At 25.7% G+C, this 19,955-nt stretch overlaps 1 protein-coding gene across 1 annotated transcript; it reads left to right on the top strand.

Annotated features, from left to right (window-relative positions):
• Positions 1-3,819: 3,819 nt before the first annotated feature.
• On the top strand, positions 3,820-11,294 carry LOC107450285 (uncharacterized). Its single transcript, XM_016066043.3, has 5 exons — positions 3,820-4,109; positions 5,127-5,167; positions 6,260-6,300; positions 6,933-7,139; positions 10,253-11,294. Exons 1-5 carry the CDS (start codon positions 4,012-4,014, stop codon positions 10,463-10,465), a joined length of 600 nt encoding a protein of 199 aa, XP_015921529.1. The 5' UTR covers positions 3,820-4,011; the 3' UTR covers positions 10,466-11,294.
• The last annotated feature ends 8,661 nt before the right edge of the window (positions 11,295-19,955 follow it).

Here is a 19,955-nt window from a genome sequence, read left to right as displayed (position 1 = left end):
TTTAAACACGAGATCAAAATAAATGCTGATGTTAGACTTTTTTAATTATTATTTACGAAGTTTTTTTTTATCGTGAGGTTAAATGTCACTTCATTTGAGAACCAAGTCAGCAAGTAACAAAATTGCAAATATGAATAGAATTACCATAAAAAAGCTTGTTTTGAAGAGACTCTATTAATCAATTATATTTTTTGCAATCGGAAACCAAACTTTCGTTCGATTTTTTCCAGTTAAAAACATTTAATTTTTAAAACTATTAATACACAAAGAGATGATGTGGAAACCAATTTCCTAAGAAAATTCATTTTTTGTTAGTTTATTCAAATTAAGTTTATTTACTTATTTTATTCATTTAATTATTTGGTACATTTTAGTCTTCCGTAGGCCACACAATCAAACTTTATTTATTTATTTTTATTTATCAATTTCTTATTTTATTTATTTATTTTTATTTTAGTCAATTTATTGTGCTTAAAAAAGTCAATAAAATAATAAAATTTTAAAAAAAACGTCGACAGAGGACTAGATTTTTAGCTATTTTGCTTACGCCAATCTGACCGGTATATAGTACATCAAAATATATAGTAGCTTTTTTGACAGCAAAGTATCTACACATTTATATTTCAATTATCTAATTAATTTAATTTTTCACCTGATATGAATCAAATTTTGACCTGTTTCCGTATTACCTATAAATGTCCAATTCTTACTGGCCTAGACTTTAATTGTCATTGATTTGAAAAATCACATTATTGTACCCGTTTAACCTGATTGTAATGTGAAATCTCCATTCCATGAGCCACTACGGCTCACTGTGCATGATTGTTATCAGAAATGGTCAAAGGAATGTATTTCTTCAAGAATATCGGTTCTTGGATGATATATGGCTGTGGTGCACCGTGCTGTGTCTGCATCAAAAATTCGAGATTCAGTTGGCACTGCAGTGACACCACAAATTTTTACAAATCGGCTACTTCAAGTACAGCTCTATACCTTGCATTTATTATACCTTGTACTTATTATTATACGAGAAACTCTATACCTTGCATTTCACTCACGCCAAACCACTGCAGTTTACAACGTGAGTGGTGTCGAGTTCGAGCTCACTGGAGGACAGAGTGGAGATCTATTGTGTTTTCTAATATACATATGACCCCTTTTTCACATAATAAAAGAATCACTTCGCACATAAATTGTCGCTAATTTGTTGGAAATGGGATTTTCATTTAAAAAATGAATCTATACCACACAGTAAACTGCCTTAATGAAACCGAAATCCCATTCAATTTAAGATCGTAATATATTCTTTCTTTTGTTTACTTACTTCGGCGTCAATCCTAAAAAGAAGTCTGGATATTACGGATCACGTGTCATAAAGGAAATAATAACTATATGCTGCAGGCGAAAAAAGGTACGGATTTGTCTTTTAAAAATGAATCTATATATATATATATAGTACACTAAATGAATACAAAGAAAAAAGAGAAAAACAAAAAAAATTAAAAAAGTCAGTAAGTTTTGGAGAAAACAAGGGAAAAATTACAAAATAATCAAAAAAGAGAAAAAGAATATTATTTAAAAAAATAATAATAAAAATATATAATCTCTTCATCAGCTCACACGATTATATCTGCAAAAAGGAGTGCTTTCTAATATTGTATCAATATAACCAAAGCAAAATATATTAATACAATAGTGTGAGGAGCACTCAAAAAAATTTTTTTTTAAAAATAGAATAAAACACATTAAGTTATGAATATCAAGTAAAAAAACAGAAAATAAAATGCAAAGAAGAAACATGAAACGAAATTTATAAAGCAAGCAGCGAATTCAAATGAACTTACATGAACAGGAAAAGTTTCAAAAATGATTTAAAATATTTTCGTAATAAGATTGACAGATTGCAAAACATGAAAAGAGAAGAACAAATTGGGGTAAAAGCGTAAATAAAGGATTTTGTTTTATAGTGAGTTCTTACTGCAGTACTGAAGCTCGTTTGATTTGTTAGTTACCAAGCATGAACCCGAAAATGGATGTGCACAAGGTATTATCATGCTGGAAAGTTTGAAGAAGTTTAAAATTAATAAGGTTGATGTATAATTATACAATTTTAATGATTTTAGAAAAATTATTTTTATTTAGAAAATGAAAAATGAAGGAAGAGAGAGAAAATAAACACGAATTGCCAGTTTTGCACACATTTGTAGCCCCAGATTAGCCCAAAATTGATTTGCACATGGTAAAAATTATTTAAATTAACAAAGAAATTTTTTAGTAAATTTATTTATAATAACATACAATTAACTCAATGATTTTATATAGAATTTAATTACTTTAGTTGGATAACCATTGTCATTTATCTAATTTTGAAAGAGTTTGCCTATTTGTTTTTTAGATAAGTAAACATTACTGTATATTCTTTTAACTATATTCACTTAATTTAAAATGGTATTTAAATAGATGCTTTTAGAAACATTAGAATTCCAAGTAATTAGTTCATTTATATAAAAATTAATATCATTTCTTTTATAGCATACATCAAGAAAGCAGATATTTTCTTCTTTTAAAATACCTAAATCCAGAAAATTAAAATTAATATTATCATCATGATTACGAAGCAAGATTAATTCCTCTGGGTAAATATTATTTAATAAAATTGTATAATTTTGAAAATTAAAGATAAATAAATCATCAATAAATCTAAAAACCAATTTAGTATTATGAGCATAACTTTTTTATATAACAATTAATTAGCTAAGAGAGTTGAAAAATTAGATCCTTGTGGTATTCCATCAATCTGTAGAAAAATATATTTCCATTGTAAAGTTTATTATTAAAAAGACAAAAATAAATCAGAATTTTTGAAATCATAGTAATAATCCAAAAGGACATCTTTTAGTTTAGAAAGGGGAATGCTATTGAAAAGATACTAGAAATCAAAAGATATATATATATATAAACTAGTCTCTTTACAATGAATTTTATATATCTGTAATTTTATTCTAGCTTTCAGTATATACAACTTTAAAATTAAAATTTTTTTATGCTGTGAGCATTTTTATTTGACAAATCTCCGGATAAATTAATTTTAAACACTAGGAAGAATCCTAAAAAATAATAGCATTAAAAACTTTGAAGATTTAAATATATCTGACACCAATTTATAAGTATATTAAATGAACCTATAATATTTACGAGTCAATAAAATAAGTTTATTAGCCAATAATTTTCATGCGGGAACATGAAAATGCATTCTTGAAGGACGAACTATTAAATGGTTTAATATTTATATGAATTTTTAGCATTTTATCTTTGTAGTTACAGTAGTTGTCACAAANTATATATATATATATAACACACTTTCGTGCCGAGTTTATCTTATTCACAGTTGTTTATCTAAATAATATATTTCCAATATATCAATTTTTTTCAAATAAATATATTTTGTTAAAAATGATGAAATAATCCTAAATTTTAAAGCAGTTGTGTTCATTATTCTTAGTTTTCTACTCACTGATAATTTAAGCAGAAAAAAATAGTACTTAAATTTAAAGCTTGGGCAACTAATTCTTATCCCTATAAAAGCTCAAACTGTAATTTAGTTAATGTGCTGTCTTACAACTAGTTTAATTCATCTAACAGCCTTCTAATACATTTTTCTTTCTCTTTCCCTGCAACCGTCTGACAGAAATATTTATTGGCACTTTCCTTTTTGGCCATGTTACCCATCAAAGAAACAAAAGCAAAAAAAATTAATAACGCATATCTTCTACCCGCAGAGTGAAAGAATGAAGAAAGAACAAAAAATATTCGATTCCCATAGCATCCGTAGAAGAAAAAGATAGCCCGGAGTGGAAAAAAAAAGAATCTAATGATGAGTAGAAACTTGAATGGAGCATCCTTTGAGTCCGGTTGGTCCGTCTAGTTTAAAACTTTCGATGGCATACTTTTCTGTAACCCTGATTGGATGTTGAGCACGTGCCGGTCACTTGCACGTGGGTGAAATAGTGTATGGATTATGATATAAATAAGGCACCAATATCGGTATTTGAAACAGAATCCAAAGTGAAACCCCAGACCATTCCGGAATATATCCTCTTGGAGAATACGTAAGTTCTAAGATTCTTGTTGTTTTATTTTTTTTTTCAAATTTTTATTCATTAAATTTTCAAGTATCAAAATTTTAAATTTTATCCATAAAATTCAACTCAATTAATCTTTTTTATATAGATTTTCTCTCTTCTGCACCTTTATCGATTTCATAAAATATGAACTTTATAAAAGGTTTATAAACCATAAAATGAAACTGTTTAATACTAATCTTTAATATAATAATGTTTTAATATTTGTATATTTTAATGTAATAATTTTTATTATAATAATTTTTAATATAATAGTTTTTAATATAATAATATATATAATAATAAATCCAGATATCAATTTGAAACTAAAAAATAAATAATTTTGCATTAAATATCATAGTTAAAAGTTGCTATTTACTGTGCTATTTATTTAAAAGTTGCTATTTACTATGATATAACAAAATTGAATATTTTGAAAATGACGTTTTGTTTCGTTTTGTTCAAGTTTATGTAAAAACACACAAATTAAATAAAAAAAATCTCAATGCGTATTAGTTTAAATTTTTTTCAATAAGTATTAGCATGTTTTTAAAAGCAAAGATTATGAAAATTTGTTCAAAATTGCTTAAATATATGTCTAAATATTAGGTTTCTACCTGCAAAGGTAAATATCTTCAAACGCGCATTTGATATTGAATTTATAATAATAGTAAAAGAAAATTGTCTGAATTTTTTTAATTAAAGTTTTAAATTTATTAATTAAAATTTTAAATAAAGATTTTAAATTTTTTATTTTCTTTTAGCTTTCCAATCAAATGTAAAGCACTAAGTATTTTAACCTAGTAATGAAAAGATAAATATTATTAGAAAAGAATTTCAGTATGAACGTATTCGTAAATTAGTAAAAAGTCAATAAAATATTTTATATGATAATCTTTTTCTTAAAAAAATATTACTTCTAATTTTCACATAAATTTATTATATTTCCGTAAATTATTTTTTAACAATTTAAGACCATATCTAATCTCAAATTTTTTGTTATAGGAGCTTTATATTTCTAAACATGAAAGTAATAGTATTTTGTGGTAAGTATGGACTTCGAACATTTCTTGGAGATTTTCCAAACTGTACCAGAAAATATTTAAAATGCATTAATAAGAAATAATTCAGTTGATGTTACAAATCGAATGAGCTAAATATAGAATTTTTAATACAAGATTTAATACTGATTAACAAAGTGTAATACTGATAGTGATTTACTTAGTATTTAATTCGAAAATTAAAGTAAATGATCGAAATAAATATATTTTAAAAATGTTTATAGAACATAAAATTTCAAAATTATTTAACATTCAAATACTTAATCTTTGACATGACATCTAAAGAATTAAAAGAAAATTTCTAAAAGTCTTAAAGAATTAATTTAAGTTTACAATATATTTTAATTGATATGTTATATAATAATCTCTTCATATACAAGTACTTTTTTAATTAAAATAAAGATATATCTATTTTAAAAATCGCCTCATGTGTTTTCAAAATGATCAATAATCAGTAATAAAATCAATTTTTCATTTTTGTTTTAAAAACTAAATTTAATACAATATTTTAGAAAATGTGATATATTCAAGAGTATTTTTTCAACACAAATAAACAATTTTCAATTGTTGCAAATTTATTACACATATACCAAATATGAAATTAAAAAAAGGTGTGTGATGAGTAGGTAGTTTAAATAGATACATAAAATATATCTATTCAAATAGTCTTTTAAATATCGTTTTCTATATTAATTTTAAATAACTGTAAAAATTATAAAAATAAAAAAAAGCATAAGAAGCTTTTATTTTTATAATCAAAATTAAAATTTTTCTAATTATTCACTAGAACTCATTCTGCTTCTTAAAAGTTTAGTAAAAAACGCAACAAAAAAAACTAAGATCTCATAAAAGATACATGAACAATAAAAAATCACTTTTACTATGTTTCAGACAATCAATTACGAATATTTAAAATAAATTCAACTTAGAATGTTTTAAGCTGCTTTATTATTTAGAATCCAATTTTCATTTCAAAAATAACAATTAATTTTCATGTAGTTTGATTTTTCACATTATTTTAGATATTTATAGTTTTTAATTTTAGTTTATAAATCAATGCATTAAATTTCTTTATAGTTCTAATTGCTGTTGCTGCTGCTGCAGTTTCAAAATCAAGGGTAAGGCTTTAGAATTTGACTGTTAACTTAATAATATTAAAAAAAGTATTGCTTTTTAATTTTTTAAATTATTTAATATTTGTATTTATGACATCATACTTTTTATATTTTTATTGCTTCAGCACAACTGTTGGTCAAAAATTAAATAACTTTAAATAAAATTAAGCAACCCAATAAACAATTATACAACTTTTTACGTACGTTGTAAAATACTTAACAATAGTGCAAAACAGAGGTGTTATTTTATTTTAGTTTGTATTTACTTTTTCAATTCGTTTCATTCATTTTCTTTTAAACTTTTTTTTTATTTCTTAAGAAATTATCATTGAATTCTTATTAGATTATAAAAAATTGCTGAATGAAATACAAAAATACGAAATACATGATGAAAGGAATACAGAATTCAGCACATTTTCTTGAATAGTATTCATACTTCGTGAATTTAGGCATTTAAGCCAAGAGGTATGAGGAAATGATAATGATACAATATGTGATTTAATTTGCATAATTTCTTTGAATAAATTATTAAAACCCTGTTAAAACAATTTAAAATTATTTTAATTCTCTTCTTTCTAACATAAAATGTAGGTTATTTGTTTATTTTATAAATAAACATATTTTTCAAATTTCAGACGAAGAGAGAAGCTTTCGAACTGCCAGATGGAGCTGATTTATTAGTAGGCAGTGTTAAAACCTCTTTTGCTTGTCCCCAAGGTTCCGAAGGTTATTACGCCGACATTGAAAACAATTGCCAGATTTTCCACGTTTGTCATACCAACGTCCAAGAAGATGGCTCGTCGGAAACTACTCAATTCAGCTTCCTGTGTGGAAACCAAACGGTAATATAAAAAAATATCGTGGTTTTTCCAATTCATTAACAATTCAGACTTCTATGTGAAAAACCGAACGACAATATAAAACTAGCGTAGTTTTTCCAATTCATTTGCAATTCAGCCGTGGAAATTCTATTATTTTTAACGCCTTGAAAGTCAAAGTCGAGGATGATGTTCTTAATTTTGTTTATCGTAACTCACGAAATTTTGTTTCTTTGTATTAGGTAAATTTGAAAAAGAATTGTTTATATTCTGGCTTACGCTTTTCATTACAATATGACGTCATATACTTTGTATTTAGTTTTTTTTTCTCTCAAAGACGGAATTTGGATAGCTCTGAGTTCGTGAAAATGTATAAAAAACATTCCCAACAAGCAAAACATTTCCAGAATTATCGAGTGACTGTACGTAATTCAAAGATCAAGAATTTTTTCTTAATTTTTAGTCGCCATCGAACTGAAATTTGAATTTTCAAATTAAAATGAGAAAAAATTACTTTATGATAGTTTTGAACTTATAAAGTGTCTCGTATCGCAACTTTTATGGAAAAAATAAATACTTAAAAAGGAAAAAACTTCGAAAATTAAAATTCACAAAATTATTTTCTCAAACGTTTCAGATTTTCAGATAAACGTGGATTTTTTCTTGACTTTAATAATTTTTTTATTGAAATAAATAATAAAGAAACGATAATTTATGATTAGTTAAATAAGAAACGATAAGTTAAAAATTCTATTGTAGTAATAACTTTCGCATGATGTCATTTCAAATATTTTAAAAATTTTAATTAAATTTGAACAAAATTTCCTGAAATATTTCACTAGATTTCGAGTACCTTATTATCGGTGACTAGAAATTACTGATTCTATAACCTATTCATGTACCTAGTCACCTATATGGTGCAAAATACTTCTTCTTAGTAAAATACCTTCCTGCATAAAAAACTTCTTCATGAAAATATAAAATAAGATATGCAAATTTTAATACCTCATCTTAAAATATTTCTTCTTGAAGATTTTAAGGAATTATTTTACATGAATTTTAACGTTTAAAATACTCTATACTTAATATATTACGTTGATATATTACATTTTATCATAGGCTTTATAAACCTGTACATTATTCTTAATAGGACGATACAAGACTCTAGATATTGTATTAGATTAAATGCAGCTCGTTCACGTAAATATGAAATTTAAGAGAATTATTCACGTAAATATGAATTTAGATAAAATGCAGAGATTTAAGAGTTCCTTATCAATCAACATCAAAAATAACAACTTGTTAACTTTACGAATGAATATGCAAATAATGTATCAAATTTAGAATGGATTAATTGAAAATATTATATAATTACGCAATTATGTTTTAATTAAAATACTTTTTTGAGAATTTATTAATAAAAAAATAATTTAGTATGTTATAGAACAATGCAATCAAAAAGTTTAAAATGTAAATTAAATAGAAACTTGAATAATTAAAAGAGTTACAGAGTTTTATTTTCGGGTGTAAGCTGATTATATTATATTTCATTCTTCAAAAAGTCGAACTATAAAGTGTATAAATATTTAAAATTTTTCTACGACTATATATACATATTTTTTCCATTTCTGCAAAAAATTTATGCATAAAACATGTTGTCAAACATTGTATGGAATAGTTTTGAATGCATATTTCATAAGAAATATTCAATCAATATTCATTATAAATAACTAGAATTCATATGTATGAAATGAATTTATAAGTGATAAAAAAATATATGTAAGGGATAAAGGGGCTAGTGTAGACATTAGAATGTTGTGTGAATTTCTCAGTAATTTTTAGCATATTGGCAAAGTTGCTTCGTATTTTTATATGCACTTGCATAAAATAATGTTGTTTAATTAGTAACACACAACTTTATAGGGTATTTATTTATTAAATGAGATCATTTTTGTAAAATATTTAGTTTATACGAAACATTTTCTTCAATTTTTTATTAATTTCCTGTAATTCTTGCTCAATGAAAAGCATAGGTAAAAATTCTTAAACATATTTTAACTTTTATATAGCAGTAATAAAATGAATATTTCTGGATATTAAAATAGCTCTTTTTATTATTATACTGCTATTATAATATATATATACATCCAAATTAGTGTTTTATCATTCAATATAAAAATAAAAGTTTGAATTTTAATCAAAAAAGTATTAAATATGTATCAAAATGATAATACAAAATGATTTTATACCAAAATGATAATTAGTCTAATATATTAGCAAACTTATTAAGAATTTCTATTCTAGCCCTTCTCTCCACAAATAGGAGAAAAATCATGAAATTAGTGCCAAAATGTTTTATTTTAATATTAAAGCAAAACACACACTTGAGTGAAACTAGCCTGTATGACGATAAAGCATTTATCCCAATTTTTCTGGCTTACTTAGCAGAGTTTGAAAATTAATCAAAAAATCACTTTTAATTATCGAGAGAAATAATAGAAAATATGTTTTTTATATATTATACATTATATTTACTTATAATATGCTCTCCAATAAAACGAAATTAAATTTTAAATGTTTTTATTTATGATAATGTAAAAATATCTAAAACTATTTAATCTTCCCCATACTGAGAAATACTGGTATATTATAAACAATTTCAAAAACTTATTTCTTTGTATACATTTTTTCAAAAGTTATAATTAACTTATTGTTTTGGATAATTGGATATAGTGGATGAAGGTTCTAGACAACATTTTTGAAAACAAAATTAGATATTTCATATTATTCTAATCCTTTTTATTGAAATGTTAAGACCTTAGTGTATAAATATACTGAGTGGCAATAATTGAATGTTTTCTAAGGGGAACATATTTCCAAGAGCACCATTCAACAAACCGTTGATCAGTAACCACGAAAAGAAACCTATCCGTTGTCTGCAAATTAAAACACCAAGAGAGCTAACCCTATGGCTCTAACAGCTTAAATGATGATTATTTAGAACCTCATGAATAAAGAATAAAATATAGTATTCCTATAGTAAACATAAAAACTTTATATCATATTATTAAAAAAGAAGTTTCTTTAAAAATTCTTTTACTTTGCTCTCTAATAAATTTTTTTTAAATTTTTAACAGATGTTTAACCAATTGAGCTTCACATGCGGTATGCCCGAGGACTCAGTTCCATGCCAGGATGCGGCTAGCTTCTTTTACCTCAATGATAACCTACGAAGTGGTGATCCAAAAGCTCTTTTCTTAGATGACCAAGATATCCAACGAGCTGCACCACTCATTCAAAATTATGCAGCAAGAAATTTAAACAGCCCAGCACCAGCTAGACGAGGTTAAACCAATTCACATTACCACTAACTGAGAGATTTACTTGATATGGAAGCGCATGTTGGCAAAGGTTATTGCTGCGATAGCTTTAAGCTACCTACAGTTTTGAAAGACGGTAGAAAAAAAAAGTTCCTGTTAACTAAAATAGATATTTTGATGTTTCACGCTGATATTTAGATTTATTTTTTATTGACGCAGCTTTTTCCCTCTACTTTTAAATATAATTGAAAGCTGCGAATCTCTTAAACTAGAGCCTGGCTTTTGTAAAGCTATAAACTCAAGTTTCTTTGTTCCAAATTGAAATTTGCATCTGTTATCAACACTCTTCCTTTTAAAACCATATTTTGTGTTTAGAGAGAGTATAAGCATCAAAACAATAACGATAAGTATTTAAATCGACTTGATACTAATATACAAAATAGCTTGTGAATGATAAAATATAAAGTGAAAACAATTAAATCATGTTGAACAAAGCCTCCATATCATGCAAATTTCTTGATTCAAGGAACGAAATGGCTTTCTCGGTACCCGGATTAGACAACAAATTTCTGTGATGTGCCTTATTGTATGTTTTGTATTTAAATGAAGCCAGTATTGTTATGCTTGTCACGCTTTTCAAATCACCTTCTTAAAGTTCCATTTGTGTTATGTTTATGGAAAAGAAGATATTTATTCTTCTGGATGGGATGTGTGAAATATTATATAAAAGTTCTCGTAACGCACATAATTGTTTCTGTTCTCTGTGTAAAACATGTAAATGTGTGATACTTTTGTAAAAATTATTTTCTTTTGTGTATGCTTTGTGTGTAAATAAATGCAAATTTCATAATGCATAAAATTTCATTTATTTGAGTTTTTAACTTGACGAATGAACTCCAAATTATAGCTATCAGGAAAGATATCTTAGCCAGTGTTTCTTAAACTGATTTACTCGAATGAGTGGTAAAATATTTCAGTGTTTTATCGTAGATCTGTAAGGTTAGTAATTTGCATAATTACTTACCTTACAAGCCCGGCATAAATTTTACTCATACGTATACTATGCGTAAATTTCATGTGATACATCGTGGAACTAAAACATTTTCCTTATTTATTTGTTTTTACTAGTTTGCTGATCCTTCAATTACTCTCTACAAGGAAAAAAATTCTGGTAAATTTAAAACTTAGTGTACTGTATAGTAAGGCCTTTCTAGTATAAAAAAACATAATTTCAGTAATAAAATCAAAATATACGGTATTTTTACTATTGATTCCGTAGCTTTTTTATTCATTTGCTGTAACGGTTTACGCGGAAATTCTGGTTTTCAAAATTATAGTTCTTATTACCACACATTTAGTAAAAAAATACAAAGCTGAAAAGAAAACCGATTAAATTATTTGAGGAATAATGATTAAATTATCAAATTTTGCTTTATTTACCAAATTTTAACACACATTATAAAATCGTATTTTAATATTAATTGTACCAAAATCATTACAAAAATACTGTAGAAATTACCAAGCTTTTTGGTGTTCTTACAGAGTCAGAAACGCTGTAAAATTTACCAGAAACTAATAGCTTTGACTATGTGTTTTTCTCAGTGTAGATTGAAAAATATTTTGAGGCGAAACATATTAAAATTTAGATCAATTCTAATACACATATCAATTCGCGGGACATGGAGTTTGAAAAATAACGTGAAAATTAACATTCGCTAATGAGATTGAATACTTCCACACATAATTTTTTGGGTTAGGATTTAGGGTAAAATACGCATGAGTTATTATTAAATTTTAAAAATACCAGAAAAAAGGCTATAATTTTTACTTGGAATACATTAACAAGTGTTGTACATTCCGGAAATGAAGTTTGGCTGCAAAATGCTGCTTCAATTCAAGATTTCTATTCTCTTTAGGAAACTTAAGAATTTAATATTTAAGAGGCTAAAAGTAGAAGACAAAATCTTGAATTCCAACAAAAATCACAGATTTTTGTGTAAAATGTTGCAAAGTTTCTGCTTAACTCAGATCAACTTTTTCTTCCAGAGTAACATTTGTTTTCTAAATTAGAACTCTAACAGAAAATCGATTGGAAACATAATTTATTTATTAAGTATTTTAAAAGATATTCATATTGGTGACTAAATATAACAATTACAAACAAAATATAATTCATATGCATTGTATTAATGATCTTTTCTGTAAAACAGACTACTTGAGATTATGTATCTATCCTCAGCTGTGTTGAGAATTGAGGAGTCATGATATATATCCTTAAAAAAAAAATTTTTTTTTTTTTCAAAAAAAATTATAGTCAAAGCTAACAGAAGATGGATCTTTTGGAGGTTAATTTTCTATGTTTCTTTCTTTGTTCTAAAAGCTCGGTAATATTTTCGGAAGCGCTTTTTTTATACACTTGGTAAAATTTATAATAAAATGTGGCTTACAATATGTGATAAAATTTCGTAAAGTTCTATAATTTTATCATGATACCTTAAGGAATGATATAAAAACCACTTGTTCGGTTAAATATACTTTCCAGTTTTTTATTTTGTACAAAATGTGATTGTAAATTTGAAAGCCAGGAATCTCCTGTAAACCTATATCATATGAATAGAAAAATTACCGAAAATACAAGGTTTAATTACCTAATATTTTTTTAACCAGAATTATGGTTTTCCTTTCGCCAAAATTTCCATTCAGTATGGTAATTTGAGTACCATTCAGTATGGTAATTTGACCAAAATGTTTTTTTCTCCGTGCAATGCAAAAATAAGTAAATGTAATATTATTAGCAAAGCTCATCAAAACATTGTCCAGGCCTAACAGATTAGGTTGCAATTTAACTTCACTAAACATTTTAAATTGTTTTCGTTCATAAAACTATGATAAAAGCAAAAACTATAATTGTTAGATGTTCTTAGCACTTTTCTAGAAAAGAAAAAACTTTTTTTTGTTTAAAATAATTACCAGTAAAGGATTTTCCCGTAAAGTGGATTCTCAATTAAGGTTTACAAAACTATTTGTTTTTAAATAGGGCCATGACAAAATTGCATTTTTTTCTGCTGAATGATATTTTTTTTAAAACTAACCCTTTTTTTCAGAGTAACAAGTTTAATTTTTTATGAAATTTAGAATTCAGAAAAAACTGGAAAAAAAATTTAACTTGTCTTTATTTTAGATGAATATTTGTTTCATCTAATCAAAATTTAATAATTAACTTTGACGACTCATCTTAAAAACCTTAAAAGAAAATATGATAAATACAACTGCAAACTTTTCAAACTGACTTTAGTTTCATAGCTTATAGTGTTTTGTATAACTCTTCAAAACTATGTCATCATTTATCTTAAAAACATCTGGAAAAAAATGAATAAAACTATATTAAGACTGACAAATGCAATATTTTAAAAACATATTTGGAAAGGTTTTAGGAAATCGATACAGTAAGTTGCCTCTAACTATGCCATCATTAATCATTTCCCAAGTTATCAATGAAAATCTATTAATTATATCTCCGATCCATCGAAAAAAATCCATTTCATCTTGAACCTTAACTTAACATTTTTCCTTCTTTCAAAAATAAATACGCATCTCAATTGTGCTTTTTTCAGGTGAATTTTGTTAGTGATGTTCTTCCAGCTGTGCGGTGACCTAATCTTCTCTTTTTAGCTCAATGTGAAAGTAAGCATAACTTTCTTTTTCGACAAATGTAAATGTGTTATCTCCACCCTTGATGTAAAAAAGAAAGGCTAATCATCTTTTTTTCCTCAAATATTTGTAAACGCCTGATATTTATGATAATTTCTTTTAAAAAGCTACTTTAAATTTGTATAAATCACTGTGAGGGGTCTTTGTTATTCAACTTCTATTTTAATTAAAGTGACACATGTTTGGTTCTCATTAAAATAATTCATAAGATTTTTGTTTTTAATGCACGATAGAATTACCTTGAATAACAATTGTCGCTAAAACACTTATATTAACACGATTTTGTTGATTTTATTAATTAAATTTTAAACTGAAGTTGTTGCTGGTTTTATTTATTAAAAGCATTCAAATGTATAAGAATCTACCGCTTTATTGAAAAAATATTGTGGACACAATTTTGTCTTGCAGTGAGAATAGCATGACATCGTACTTATTTCATCCAAATGTACAGACCTTCAGCTTAAAACAGACAAATTCAACAAATATTCAAATAGTGTAGGTTTATTCATAAACAAGAAGAAAACTAAAGTAATGAGAATAAATCAAAAGAAAAATGACAAAATTAAAATCGAAAATCACGAAATAGATGACATAGAGTCATTTNGATCGATACAAATGGAAAAACAAAAATTAAAAAACTTTCAAAACAAATGTTTGAGATTTATTTTTAAAATTTTCTGGCCTTACAAAGTATCAAGTCAAAATCGATTAAAGAAAGCTAAAATAAAAACAATAGAAGATGAAATTAAAAAACGAATATGGAGCTGGCTCGGACATATCCTTAGAATGCCCAAAGAAAAAATTACATCTGTCGCACTTACATGGGCCCCTCATGGTAAAAGAACAAGAGGAAGACCCAGACTTACCATCCAGCGCATGTTTTTGGGCGAATTAAAAGAATGTAGAATATCTGGCTGGGAGGAAGCAAGATCTATTGCTAGAGACAGGAGGCGTTGGAGGGATATGCTAAAGGCCTTAAGTGCCCAAAGGCACATAGAGAATAAGTAAGTAAAGTAAGTGAGAATAGCATTTAAAAGGAAGGTTAAATTACGAACATTAATTTACGAAAGGACGTTACATTACGAAGACGTGTTTAAAATGAACTAAGAGTACAATGAAGAAATAAGAAGAGTTAAGATAAGTTCAAAAAATGTAATAAACTGTAATAAACTGTAAAAATGTAATAAACGTATAGTTAAACATTTCATAAGGGACGCTGTGCATAAAGATGAATGCTAATATTCTTACATTAAATAATGACCATTCACCGTTTGTTTCTCGGGAATTAGGAGAACTAATTTTTCTTAGTATTTGCAAAAAACTCAAGTATTTGCAAAAATAAGTATTTGTATTTATTAACAATGCAACGGAAGTATGTAGTAACTTGAAAATGAAATATTTTCCAACATAAAATGACTATAAATAGTGTAAAAAAATGTAGAAGGAACTAAGGAAGTTTCTCTTGTTCTTCTCCATATGCAGCTATTTTTTTTAATCGTTGTAAAAAATTGTTTTAAAACTTAACTCAAGTGTTACATTTCCGCAGAGAAAGCATGATTTAATTTTAAACTAACAGAATATGAATAAATTTACCGTGTTTCTGAGTCTATGGGAACACCAAAACGCTTCGGTAAATTTTACCGGAAACGCTTTGGCAATGAGTTTGGTAAAGTTAAAAATAAAATATGGTTTTATAACATGTGAAAAATTTTCGAGGCGAAATTAAGTAATATTATCATGATACTTCAGAGCAAGACATAAAAATTAAAAATGAATTATTCGGTTACATTATTTGTTTACATTTTTTACCAATTTCGTGGTAAAAATCAGTGGTTATTTTAAAAGCCAGAATTTCATGCAAACCGCTACCATATGAACGCAAAAATTATCAAATGAATGGCTTAAATACTATATATTTCAGTTTTGCTAACCAGAATTATGTTCGCTTTTTTTTTGTTGCTAGAAATGTCAATACTATACAGTACAAAAAATTCACCAGAATATTCTCTCCCCTTGTACTTCTGAATTGTTAGAAAAAGAGCATAAACATCATTGCCTCAAATTTATTACAGTGAAAGGTTGTTTTTGGATAATTACAATATAAGTAAAATCGAGTAATATTTGTTTTACAGAGAAAAAAAATAGTTTGAGACAAGGATTAAAAAAAAATGGATAGTTGTAAGCTGTCTTTGCGGGTGAGTCATAGAACCACAAAAAAGAGAAAAAAAACATTTTTACAAAAAACATTGATGAAATAAAACATTTGTGCAATCAACATTAATGAAATAAAATATTTGTACAAACAACATTGATGAAATAAAACATTTGTACAAACAACATTGAGGAAATAAAACATTTGTAAAATCAATATTGTTGAAAAAAATGTGAACTAAAGAGTAGTACTAATGCAGCGAAAAAAATAAAAATAACACTCTAATTGGAAATTTGAAAAACGCACGATATCTCAGCACTAGACTCGTGCTTACTCTAAGTTGAATATTGTTAATTTCATCTAAAAAATATTTTAAGTAAATTACTTTTTTTCTTTGCTACACTTTTACACAGCAGTTCCCGTGTCACAGGGGCTCCGAGAGACCCTTTTTTTATGACATGACCTTTTTTTAATCAGTTAAATTTGTATCGCATTAGTATTCCATTATTTATTTTTAATATTTCAGTTATTTCTTAAGAATTTCTATGAAATTTTACTTAATAAAAATTTTTACGAAGAAAGAAAATCCAAAGCAATGTTTTTTTTCATCTTTTTGATTTACTCTAGTTACAATATAATGAATAAAATATGAATAGGATATGCATTCATGAAAAATTGCATTAGTATTTCGCATCGAATAGAAGTAACCAAAATCAACAATGAAGAAGTATATTTCTTTGATAAACATTTTCTGCGTTTATTTTTGCTTTTATTTTACCAGAAACCATATTTCAGCCTATTTATTTTTAGTTTATGCATACACTAAAATCAAATAAAGAACTAGACTACATGCCGCTCTAGACCTTTGAATTCCACTGTCTGACATAAGATTTAATATTAAGACTAATCTTGATAAAACGTTATGATAAAAAAAATTGTATTCTCTATTAATTCACTATATACTAGCAAATTAATGAATTACATTTAGATTATTACATATTTAAAAAATAATTAATATTCCTTCCTTAATTAATATGATAACAATCACTAATGGAATTTATTACTGATGTTTCTGGGTTCCAAACTAATAAGGTTTATCATTTTAATTTCCACAGTCGGAAAAAAATTAGTAAACCGTTGCTATAATACATATGTCATTAATAATTTTGATTCAAAATTACAAAACATAATAAATTACAAGGTGAACAATAAGTCACAATCAACTTGAGTCACAATCAACAACAAAATATTGTATTTCAAAGGTATAACTTTTATTTAATTGCAAATACAAAGAAATCTAAAAACAAAAATCGAAGATTGAACAAGTTAATTAAAAAGGAAGGTAATTGCAAAGGTGTTGGTATCTTCTGGTATTTAGTTATGAAATTGCTTAATTTTATGTGATAACTGCGGCTTGAAAACGCAGAAGCAAAGCATTTTTAATCAAAGAGATTTTACTCAATCAATCAGATATGTTTACTTTTTCTTAGAGAAAAGACTTATTTAATTTATAATATTAGAAGTGTGTGTTTCAGATATTTTTCTATGGTCTCAAAGTGAATCAAGTTTAATTTTCTATTCCCGTACAAGATAGTAATTCAGAATTAAATGAGATTGCGGTTAAGAATTAATAAGGAAATGGGAAAAACAGAAATCTCACGTAAGTTTATGGTATAAATTTCTTCAACATATTGTACCTATTTTGAAGTTGGAATTATTTTAAAATAAAAATATATTTCACCTACAAATCGGATATATAGTAGAATATTGGTTTTTACCAAAGACGTTTCGATTAATTCCCGATTTTGCCAATTAAAAAACCAAATACCAACTGCGCTTTACATGGAGAAAAAAGTTTGGTAAAATTACCTTAATGTGTGGTAATGACATTTCTGATTTTAAAAAAATTAAATAAATAAATAAAAAATAAAAATTACAAAAAACTTGTTTCGAATAAAAATCGTAATGTTCGGTATTTAATCCATTCATTTGGTAACTTTTCCGTTCATATGGTAGCGTGCTTTACCAGAAATTTTACCTCAAATGCTATAGTTATTACCTCACATTTAGTCAAAAATACAAATCTGAAAATTGAATTCAACCAAATAAATAGTTTTTGTGCCATGCTCTAAGTTATGATAAAATTACCAAATTTTATTGCATCTACTAAATTTTATCCCATAGTATAAAACTATATTTAATAGTTAATTTTACCAAATTCATTTCCAAAGTGCTTTTTATCTCTCTTTTACAATCTCGATTATCTTTTATTAGATAATCTTTTATTAGACTACCTTTTGAGGAGAAATTTTATATAAAAAAAATAATAATAATAAGTGAATATATAATAAATAAGGTAGTAAGTTTCGAAATATTTTCAACTTTACAATTATTTTATTCTTGTATTTTATTATATTATTTGAGAATTAAGACGAATATTGAATGAATATTTATCAAACTAATGCCATATAAGTGAGCAAAATTAATGAATAAATATAATCATACACCTTGAACAGCTTTTCTTCTTGTGATTGGATTTTCACGTACTAGGGTTCTAGTTTAGTCCTTCACGCAAGACATTAATTTATATATTTTAGAAGAAAAATGATCTTGTATCTATTTTTGAAATATCTTAGTATCAAATCTGAATGCATAATAATTTTATTAATACACTTAAAAAAACTGCAAAGTTACAATTTTATATTATCCCTTTACCATGGAATCACCTTTTGTAATTTTAAAAATTTCGTAAATTTCTATCTTCACTTATTAATGTTTCCTTAAAACAATTTATAAACAAAAAAAGAGTTTGTAAATATTTATTTTATAACTCATGCCAGAATGTAATAAAAAATGACATGCTGATGTCTTTTTAAAAATCAAGTGTATAATTTCTATTTTTACAAATTGCCATTTTTGTTTTTTAGTTTAAAGAAAGTCGTACTAAAGTTGACTGGATAAAAAAGGACACTGATAACGCATTTTATAATTCATGTAATTTAAAATAGTCGTGATGTATTTTTAAAAGTTAAATGTATTTCCTAACTTTGCAAAGAAATGCAAATAGAAATGCAAATTACATTTTTATTTCCTTTTCTTCTTGAAATTTATAGATTAAAATGTGATGACTTTGAAAATATTTTGCATCTCAAGCCAGAATGTTATATAAAACGGATATGATGATGTTCCTTTAAAATTTAGTGTACTTTCCATCTGTGATTTTTTGTTCCCTTTTTAGTACATAGAAAACAAAAAGATTGACTATGAAAATATATTTCTTAGCTCAAACCATAATGTAATATAAAACCGACAGAATGAGGATGTTTTTTTTAACAATTTAAAATAAAATATTGATATCTAATTATTTTCTTGCTGTTCTTTAAATTCTATTGAAGAAAGTAGTTATTATTATTTTTTTATCTCTTCTGACGCTTTGACAAAATAATTAATACATATTATCATTTGCAGTTTTCTCTTTATACTTTGCATTTTTTTTTTCAAATGTATCTTCGACTCCAAAAATCATTAATTTTATTTCATTGTTTCGTATAATCATATTTAACTAGTGTTATTAGCGTTTTATGATTAAGCATTTAAAAGTAAATAATTAAATGATTAAAATTTATCTTTTACAATCACAAATTAAATTGGGTAAGC

Source organism: Parasteatoda tepidariorum, chromosome 4 (assembly GCF_043381705.1).
Source record: "Parasteatoda tepidariorum isolate YZ-2023 chromosome 4, CAS_Ptep_4.0, whole genome shotgun sequence".
Taxonomy (NCBI): Eukaryota; Metazoa; Arthropoda; class Arachnida; order Araneae; family Theridiidae; genus Parasteatoda; species Parasteatoda tepidariorum.
The sequence above is the reverse complement of the archived record's forward strand: the minus strand, read 5'-3'. Positions and strand labels throughout refer to the sequence as shown.